The sequence below is a fragment of the Bremia lactucae genome (genome assembly GCF_004359215.1).
Source record: "Bremia lactucae strain SF5 chromosome Unknown BlacSF5_NotPlaced_17_SHOA01000003.1_2250557bp, whole genome shotgun sequence".
In the NCBI taxonomy this organism is placed as follows: domain Eukaryota; phylum Oomycota; class Peronosporomycetes; order Peronosporales; family Peronosporaceae; genus Bremia; species Bremia lactucae.
The window spans coordinates 1,618,578-1,629,356 of NW_027152029.1; the positions used below are offsets into that span (position 1 = coordinate 1,618,578).

A 10,779-nucleotide genomic window follows, 5' to 3' on the forward strand; every position below is an offset into this window, starting at 1 on the left:
CGAGGGATCAATCCCTCGGAATGCTGAAGTCTAGTCACTTCAGCATTAACTATTTGAGGAGATTTCTACTCAAGTACGTGGGGACTTATTCCCTCAACGCGTTCCGACTGTGATTGCGCTATCACAGTCGGGTCCTCTACGATCGACTCCCTACTCGACCTAGGATCATCGTGTTGTCCATTTTGGACAACCGGTATATTCTTTGAATGTCGCCCGCTAGATGTACATTCATGTCTCAATCCACTCGACTTCTTCGAGTGGTGGACCTTCGGCGCTACCTGTGCATTAGCACAGCCGCCGACAGCTGACTCCACAGGTTGATTAGTAATCACACTGTGATCTTGTGCAGTCGTACTAACGACCGTACCACAAGTGATGCCATCGCACTCACTCGTAGTACACCCACACGCACGATCGAGCTCTGAACTCAGCCCTAGGCGGTTCAAACGTCTGTTTGAGCCGGGCTTTAAAAGCCTCTAGCGACCATAAGACATATGGGTCGCGCAACTTAAGGCCCAGTGCCCAAGTTTTGACACGACCTGCCAAATTTGACTGAGCAAATTCGACTTGCAAAAGCTTGTCAACGATGTGACAAGCCCTTATGGCATCGTCCAACTCGACAAACCATCTTAAGAGGGAGTCTTCTCGACTCTCCTATACTTACAGATGTCAGTCTTTAAGGTTTCGGGACGACGCGTGTGCGTCATCCCAAGTACAGGGGTGTGTACATGTTGTAACCTCAACAGTTCTGCCTGTTGAGAGCCTTGCTGATTAAGCAAGGCTACCTTCTCCTTCGCCTCGTCAAGTTCATGTTGTATGAACTTGACGATGGCTGAATGGAGTGCATATCTGTCAAAACCGGACAGCATGGCCAAGACGGCATCGTTCCTTACGGTCGAATTCATTCGTTCGACCGCACTCCTCTCTATGTCACTTAGAAAGGAGTAGCTATCACGCGAAACGTGATGCGTATTTCCATTATCATCTAACGTGTCCATGTTAGATGATGGAACTGTGATCCTTGGACGGACTACAAAGTGTTACCAGGTGAAACGGGGCACTGCCGACTTGTACTGCTTCAGTACAAGTCCACTTCGCACTATTTCAGTGCGAGTGGTGCCTCACGTCACGTCACGTACACTAGTACGTGCAGAAGAAGACTCTCTTTAAAACACTTGCATTAAAGAGGGTTGAAAGAAAACTGTATTTAATATAATTAAGTTCTTCTGTTTCTATCTATTTAATACTGACTTGATTATAAAGTCGTATCCGTCTCTCTCTTTGCGCGCGTCCAGCGCTGACTGGACTGCGGAGAAAGTGGATATAATGGTCTTTATCTACCAATGATTAAGCTTTTAGAATATTACCATGTAAAGTAATACTCTCCAAATATTATCTACCTTTAGACAATATATTAATTAACAACCTTTAAGTGTTAATTTCATGTAACGATACACCCCGTTACAGTCGAGGCGCCCCACCATCACTATAATCAGTGTAGGTTGACTAGTACTGTTATCAGGACTAGCAAAGGGTGCCCCGTTACAACAACTTTCAGTTATAAAGGAACAAAAAGTTCTTGCGCTTAAGCAGGCGCGCCTAGTCGATCCTTGTATACACAACAATTCTTTGTGTTAGTATTTTTACTGATTCATGCCAGTGCCGTTTTTTTTTTTGAACCGTGTACCAAAATAATGGCACCTACCGGGCTCTGGTTTGTCGAAGGTCGGCCAAATCCATCGATCGCGACCAATTTGCAATAAGATTGTAGCAATGACGTTAGAAGACACGGAGAAGAAGCTTAACATGTCGCTGGACCAGATTGTGCACGAGCGCCAAGCGGAAGCAACTGCTGCTGAGAATAAAGACTTTCCAGTCGGAAAGGCCAAAAGCACGTAGGCTACGTGGCGTAACTCTATGATCAAAAACAACAAATGGGGGCTGATGGATACCGCGCTGTTTACAGGAAACGCGCCGATCGTATCGCGCAGTCAAATCCATACCAGTCTAAACATGGTCATCACGGTACGGTGAAGCAGAGGGCGTACAGTCGATGGGGGGAAGTTTGAGAAACGTTTTGAGTTGTGTAGACGACGACGAGGAGATGGATCAGAAGGCGCCCTCGAGTTGTCGTGTCTACGTGGGCAACTTGTCCTGGAGTGTCAAGTGGCAGGACTTAAAGGACCACATGGAAGCAGCAGGATCTGTAGAAATTGCTACAATATTGGAGTGGAACGGACGCTCCAAGGTGCAATGTAAAGGACGCTATCTTGCTAGACGGCGGTACTGAGATGGCACTGTGACTTGTAGGGCTGTGGTGTAGTCACGTATGCGACGGAGGAAGCGGCGCAAAACGCAATTGCTTCGCTCAATGATACAGAGCTGGGCGGGCGCAAGATCTTTGTTCGTGAGGACCGCGAGTCGCAGTCCGTCTCAGCTGTCAAACCCAAGCGCGGCTTGCGTGTGTACGTCGGTAATTTGTCGTGGACTGTCAAGTGGCAGGAGCTGAAAGACCACATGAAGCAAGTGGGCACGGTGGTACACGCTGACGGTAGGTTGTGTCTAAGAGTTGAAGCATACCGCACAGATTTGCTGACCTACGTTGGCAGTGCTGGAGCTATCAAATGGTCGCTCGAAGGGTTGCGGTCTGGTCGAGTACTCAACGGAGGAGGAGGCCGCTTTAGCCATCTCGGAGTTAAACAATACCGAGTTAGAAGGCCGCCTCATCTTCGTTCGCGAGGATCGGGAACCCGAGGGTGGCAGCATTTCCAAGTTTGTCAAACGCGCTTCTGCTCCTCCTCGCGTTAATGGTGATGGTCGTCAGCTATATGTCGGCAATGTGAGTCTACGTCCATTTGCAATTTAAAAACAATTATGCCAAATCGATCGAATTTATTAATCATACTTTGCTTTCGGTTGTAGCTGCCTTGGGACACGAATTGGCAGCAGCTCAAGGACTTGTTCCGTACTGTGGGTGATGTCGAGCGCGCTGACATCGCGGAATACTCAGATGGACGCTCGCGTGGGTTTGGTATAATCCGATTTACAAATGCTGCGGATGCTTGTCAAGCTATCGGTTAGTATTGCTGTCCTTGTCTGTTGTTCTTGTTATGTATTGATTGCACGACGATTTATATATTTTCAGAACAACTTAATGGACTGGAAGTAGAAGGTCGAATGATTGAGGTACGCTTGGACAAGATGGAATAGACGGCAGACACGCTGCCAAGAGCTAGAAATTGTACACGGAGAAATTGTGCAAAATGGGTATAAAGATTTACGAATTTGGACCTCAAGTCTAGCATGTTCCGCAAATGAAGATGCAGTTGAATGAAATGCCTTTTATCAGTTCAATTAGTATGGATATCTACAGATGCGCATTAGGAATTTGTCAGCTGCTCTTCCAAGTGTACAATATTGTGCAGGTGAGAGCAAAAAAGACATCTGCATTTATAGACGGTACTGATGGGAAATCGCAATGCTTTAAAATGTAATGATTCACGTGCATCTAAGCACTATCTCGTTTTTGAGTTGACATAATTTGGAGCAAACTTCTTGTAGCATCGTTCATAGGCTGGCATAACTTGCTGGAAGACACACATGGGAAGGAAGGGTACTATTGTTATCGTTGCAGGTATTGGATCTTATGCCAAAATATCTGATTCTACAGCATTATTTAATGTCAAGTCGAGCTGTGGCTCCATCAAACTGCATCGCTGACAATGATGTCCTACATTTTTCGTATTCATGCTCCGCGAATTACATCATTTTTCGTCGAAATGTATCAGCCGTAATGGCATTCAACGACGTATTCACCGGAATTTGCAGCTGACATCGAGGTTTCGATATAACTTCGATTGGTTTGATATTGTGGGCGGCATTAACATTAATTAGTCATTTCATCGAAACGTTGATTTTTTCGTGGGGAGGGCAACTGAATGCAAAAGTTTTGATTGTGGAATCATACGATCTTTGACTTCGACATAAATTGCTGGCATCCTGTGCCTTTTGTTTGCATCCACTGCTCCTTCAAAATAGAAAACCTTGCTCCCACGAGCAGTGATTCCGCTCCTTCCAGCAAGGTATATAATTTTTATGTACTTCTGTACCGCAGTAATTGCTTTATATGTAGTTGTAAGGGGTGTATCGTTACATGAAGCAACACTAAAAGGTTGTTAATTAATATATTATCTAAAAGGTAGATAATATTTGGAGAATATTACTTTACATGGTAATATTCGGAAACCTTATCCATTGGTAGATATAGACCATTATATCTACGTTCTCCGCGGTCCAGTCAGCTCTGGACGCGCTCTGTAACGGGGTAGGTTGTTAATTAATATATTATCTAGAAGGTAGATAATATTTGGAGAATATTACTTTATATAGTAATGCTCGGAAATCATATCAATAAATAGGTATAAGCCGTTATATCTATTTATCCCGCAGACTAATCAGCTGTAAACGTAAACAAAGAGAGAGAGACAGATAAGATTTCAGTTGCATGTTTAGTATTAGTTTATTATTAAGTTAGCATTAACAGATAGAAAGAAGAGAAACTTAATTATACTAATACAATTTTCATTTGGTCCTCTTTAAGGTAGTTGTCTTAAAGAGAAGTCTTCCTCTGCACGTACTAGTGTACTTGAAGTGACGTAAGGCACCACTCGCAACTGAAGCAGTGCGAAGTGGACTTGTGCTGAAGCAGTACAAGTCGTAGTGCCCCGTTACAACTGGTAGCACTTTGTAGTCCGTCCAAGGACCACATTTCCTTCATCTAAGATGAACATGTCAGATGATAGTGGGAATACGCATCACGTTTCGCGTGATAGCTACTCCTTTCTAAGTGACATAGAAAGAAGTGCGGTCGAACGAATGAGTTCGACCGTAGGAACCGATGCCATCTTGGCCATGCTGTCCGGTTTGGACAGAGAAGCCCTCCATTCAGCAATCGCCAAGTTCATACAACATGAACTTGACGAGATGAAGGAGAAGGTAGCCTTGCTGAATCAGCAAGGCTCTCAACAGGCAGAACTGTTGAGGTTACAGCAAGTACAGACCCCTGTACCTGGGATGACGCATACGCGTCGTCCTGAAACCCTAAAGATTGATATCTCTAAGTATAGGGGAGTCGAAGAAGACTCCCTCTTAAGATGGTTTGTCGAGTTGGACGACGTCACATTATCGACGAGCAAATGCAAGTCGCATTAGCCCAATCAAACTTGGCAGGTCGTGCCAAAACTTGGGCACTAGGCCTAAAGTTGCGCGACCCATATGTCTTATGGTCGCTAGAGGCTTTTAAAGCCCGGCTCAAACAGACGTTTGAACCGCCTAATGCTGAGTTCAGTGCTCGATCAGAGCTTCTAAAACTCAAACAAGGCAAGCGTGATGTTCACGTATATGCCCAGTACATACGACTCTTAGCGAGTTGTATTACAAGTAACCCAGTCCATGAACACACGCTGATTACGGTGTTCATGCAAGGCCTTACGGATGGTCCCGTAAAGACCCACCTGTTCCGCTTGGAACTGGATACGCTTGAAGAAGCAATATCCGTTGCGGAACAGGAGGACTTTAGCTTGAGATAGGCCCAAGCTAGTTCGTCATCGTATCGTCCTCCAAGACGACACGAGTCTGGAGGTCCAGAACATATGGACCTCTCTTACGTCGAAAGCGAGAGACCTCGCTTTTCGAGCACTAAGCGTTCGCAGAAATGCCATCGCTGCCAAAAGTCAGGACACTACGCTCATGAGTGTAGTGCCCCATGCTTAGTACCGAAAGGTACTGAACGTAATTTTGGACCGAATGCTAAAAAGTGCAATGGTCGCGGGTCCGACATTGTTGCGAAATCGCGACAGCGAGACGGACCGCCAAAAAACGGTCGGGGTCAGTAGGGGCGCAACGCCCTACTGATCCAGCGATTTCAAGAGATTTGCAAATCTCTTGACTAATGTTGCTTCAGACACACAATTATTATGTGTCTCTGCACCAGGTGATGAGGGATACCTCATCAACCTCAACTTCTGCGTGTTGAGAGTCTTGCTGATTAAGCAAGGCTACCTTCTCCTTCGCCTCGTCAAGTTCATGTTGTATGGACTTGGCGATGGCTGAATGGAGGGCATCTCTGTCCGAAATCGGACAGCATGGCCAAGATGGCATCGTTCCCTACGCTCGAACTCATTCGTTCGACCGCACTCCTTTCTATGTCACTTAGAAAGGAGTAGCTATCACGCGAAACGTGATGCGTATTTTCATTTCATCTAACATGTTCATGTTAGATGATTGGAACTGTGGTCCTTGGACGGACTACAAAGTGCTACCAGGTGTAACGGGCTACTGCAGACCTGTACTGCTCTAGTACAAGTCCACTTCGCACTGCCTCAGTGCGAGTGGTGCCTCACGTCACTTCACGTACACTAGTACGTGCAGAAGAAGTCTTTTCTTTAAAACACTTGCTTTAAAGAGGGTTAATTAAAAACTGTATCAATATAATTAAGTTCTTCTTGTCTACCTACTTAAAACTAACTTAATTATAAACTTTTACAAAATATGTACTAAAAGTCTTATCTGTCTTTCTCTTTGCGCGCGTCCAGCGCTGACTGAACCGCGAAGAAAGTAGATATAATGGTCTATATCTACCATTGGATAAGCCTTTAGAATATTACCATGTATAGTAATATTCTCCAAATATTATCTACCTCTTAGATTATATATTAATTAACAACCTTTAAGTGTTAATTTCATGTAACGATACACCCGTTACAGTAAGCGCAAAGTGATTAGTATTGGTATGATGGCTATCCGACTTTACCTCAGCAATGGTGTTGTTACCCCCCATGTCACCCTTAAGAATAATCATGCGACCAATAACTCCTGCATACATTAAGACAACGTATTACGCTATAATTAGCCCCAGCCGCCTCCCTCGCACTTCAAACTCAAAATAAAAAAAGGTGTCAATTTAACGAAAAAGGGTGTGAATTTAGCAATTTTCATAATTTATTATGTCACAATGTTCGTCTTTAAGCTTGTGCCCTGGCTAAATCCTAACAAATTTAATGTTTGCTGAACTTCTTAAAAAACTTGCGGATTGTCAGGAACTATCCCGCATATCAAAGATTATGTTGAAAGCTAAACTTAGCCCTTGCTTTATGCAGTGATAGTGGCTACAATTGAGGAAGGCACGGTGCTCAATCTGGGTAGATTTGTATAATGTTTTACTGTCATGTGATACCTGTTGGGGTATGACAACACACTGCGTAAGAATGTCTTCGTGTAGGGAAAATGGAAAAGTAAATTCGTTCTTATAAAACCCTCATACATGTTACGTACTTAAATGTAACAGCTTCGCTTGCTCTTCTTCTTGTGTCATTCACGACAGTAACCGCCACATCAGCACGACAACGAACCGTCGCCTGATGTTCCACCTTCAACACTCCTCCTCGACGAGAAGTTTCTAATATTGGTCTTGGCCACGAGAAATTGAAACTTCGTTGTCGAAATTGTCTTGGTCAGGAAATCAGCGAGCTGTAACTTGGTTTTAATATACTCCAGCTGTATTACCTTGTTTTTGACTTGATCACGGACAAAATGATAGCGTATATCAATGTGCTTCGCACGACTTTGATATCCTTCATTTTTCGCGATAGCAATCACACTTTGATTGTCCTCGTACACCATTACTGGACCATTAATCTTGACCTTCATCTCCAGCAATAGCGATTTAGTCCACAATACTTCTTGTATACACAATGATAAAGCCACATATTCGGCTTCGGCAGTGCTTAGCGACACACTGTTTTGCATTTTTGACTTGAAAAAAAATCACGGGTGATCCGTTGACCATCACCATCACACCTGATGTTGAGCGTCATTTGTCCTTGTTACTGCCCCAATCAGCGTCACTAAATGCACTCAACTGCAGTTCGCGTGACTTGCTCCGATAGCAGATTCCATCCATAGCGGTTGACTTTAAATAACGCAGCACTCGGATAGCTGCATTCCAATGTTCTTCACTTGGTTTTTCTAAGTGTCGACTCAATTGACACACCGCGAATGCAATATCGGGTCTTGTGCCGGTTGCCACGTAGAGAAGTGAACCCACCAATGAACGATACGGACGATTTTTCATTTTTGGGTCCATCACTTCACACTTATCATGTTCTGGTCTTCCATACCCGGATTATACACCGGCCTAGCATTATCTTGATTGAATTTTTCAACCATTCTTGCTATCCACGCGCTTTGACAGATCTTGAGTCGTTTCTCCTCCATCTTGTAGTCAACTTCGATGCCCAGAACAAATCGCACTTTACCCAGTCTCTTGAGCTGAAATTTAGTAGACAATTCATCAGCAACTTGCTTAATTGAGTCGTACGAAATGCCACCAATGAGCATGTCATCGACATATAACGTCACGTAAGTCCATGAAAAATTGTCAAATCGACGAACAAATACACACGGATCCGAAACGCACGCCACAAATCCCATGCTCTTGAAAACGCCTGAAATAGTCTTAAACCATGTTGCAGCAGCTTGTTTAAGTCCATACAGGCTTCGATTTAGCTTCAGCACTTGACTCGATTTCATTTTAACGCCCTCGGGTGTATTAAGAAACACCTCTTCTTCGAGAACACCATTGATAAATGCTGTATCGACATCATATTGGAATATAGCCATCACGACACGTATTCTCCGGTTGCGAACATGAATTCAATTCGTGTGTTTCGCGGTATGTTGCCAGTAATCAATTCCATAGGTCTGACGATAACCTAATGCCACAAGCCGAGCCTTATATCGCTCAACATCACCATTTTCATTTCGCTTGATGGCGAACACCCACTTAGTTCCAATTACCTTCTTGTTTAACAAATTGTCCACGGGACTCCACGTCTTTTTGCTATCTAGTGCCTTCAGTTCGGCTTCTATCGCTTCTTTCCACATCATACTTTGTGGAGACTTCACAGCATCTTGGTACGTTGATGGGGTTTCAAATGCCGCATTAGCTTGATCATATTCAATACGATATCGTTTTGAGGCACGTTCTACAGGTTCATCTCCTCGTGACGAAACAATAGCATCTGACATCCCGACCGGAACCAAAGCTTGTGAGTCTGTACTTGGAGGAGATATTGCGAGAGGGTTATTGTGTCCACTAACACGAGATGAATGTGTCTCTAGACTGTCATCGAGATTAGTCCATCCCTCCCTGGGCACAATGGCCTGAATATCATCCTCAATTAGCTGGCTCCATGTACACGTCATCGATATCGAAAGCAATATCATCTTCATGTCCATTCTCTAGACGTGTACCCAACGACGTTAATTCTTGAGGAGGCGAGACTATTTGATCACCGTTAGTCTGATCAACCTCCATAGGTTCAATTTCATCGTGATTCGAAGAAATTGGTGATTGAACCCTGATATCATCGTCTCCTTCGCCATTTATTTTTGCGTGCTGACGAGTTGATACTGGTGCGTCATCAACAACTTGTACATACTTCGTCCGTGGCTGTTCTTGAAATGTCACTGACCTTGTGACTTCAAGTTTTTCTGAATTATAATTCCAGACACGATAACCCTTCACTTCGTGTGAATAACCAAGAAACATGCACCGAAATGCCTTCTTGTCCAATTAAGCACGTTTTGCTTTGTCAATGTGTGCGTAACCTTGAGCACCAAAAACGCGCATGTGTGACATGTCTGGCTTCAAGCCAAAACACATCTCAATTGGAGTCTTCGTCGGGGATGAAGCGCACGTGACCCGGTTGGTCACATATACAGCTGTATTTATAGCTTCAGCCCACCACTTCTTTTCCACTTGCATGTGATTTAGCATCGACCTTGCACGTTCCGTCAGTGTCCTATTCATTCGTTCAGCCATTCCATTTTGCTGGGGCGTCGCCTGATGCTCCACCTTCAACAATACCGCTCTATGCTACGGATCATTTTTTAATAATTTTAGCTGCTCTAACCTACAGTGCAATATTTTGTTTGATAAAAGTGACAACGCAGAATATTTCAATAAATTCCGTAAGACCTCAATTTCTTAAGATCAATTTCTTAAGAGTGGGTGGTGCTAAAATGCAGTGGTCAGTTTCGCTCAGGTGTACAGAATATATCTTGACCGTTGCTACGTATTTGTTCCTACCAAGAAAATTGTTCGAGTGTACTTGATTAATTTTTATGAACAAGTAAAGACTTGGTTACTGAAGCCCCTTGCACAAGGATTGCCTGCGAACGCATACCCTTTTTGTAGCCTTGCATTGCTCATACGATCATCAAGTACATGAAAAAGATGGAAAAAGTGATTGCAAAATGTTGTTTTTGAGACTTGATTTGCTCAATTTCGAGTAGATTGCAAAGATTCTTAGAAAAACGCCTCGTACACACTTTGTGGTGCTTTTGCTTTTCGCTGATGCAGATCAGAGCAAGTGCATATCTTTCGGAGAAGGATTTTTCCCGGCTAGTCTGCCACACATAATACTACTCACAGACATGTCGCAATGATAACTTTAAGGCTGGCTTCCCGCAGATGCAGAAGAACATTGAAGTAGCAGTAATTGCTCGCTTCAAAGAGCGGTACCCTAACATTGCAAAACGGCAAATCCGCGACAATTCGATATGGTTAGTAAGTGATAAAAACGGCGATTGATTTGCCACAACCCATCTATCAGCGCAGTACCAGGTCCTACAAATTTCTGCTGTTTGGAAGCCTTTCCTCCTCACATCTGAATTTTCCGTCAGTCTCTCGGATCTCGCTTAACTCGTAACGCTAAA

At 43.9% G+C, this 10,779-nt stretch overlaps 1 protein-coding gene across 1 annotated transcript; it reads left to right on the forward strand.

The window, feature by feature from the left end:
* Window positions 1-1,714: 1,714 nt before the first annotated feature.
* CCR75_003021 (uncharacterized protein) lies at window positions 1,715-3,984 on the forward strand. Its single transcript, XM_067961118.1, has 7 exons — window positions 1,715-1,895; window positions 1,967-2,025; window positions 2,091-2,248; window positions 2,311-2,551; window positions 2,610-2,839; window positions 2,923-3,076; window positions 3,146-3,984. Exons 1-7 carry the CDS (start codon window positions 1,774-1,776, stop codon window positions 3,208-3,210), a joined length of 1,029 nt encoding a protein of 342 aa, XP_067823137.1. The 5' UTR covers window positions 1,715-1,773; the 3' UTR covers window positions 3,211-3,984.
* Window positions 3,985-10,779: the final 6,795 nt, after the last annotated feature.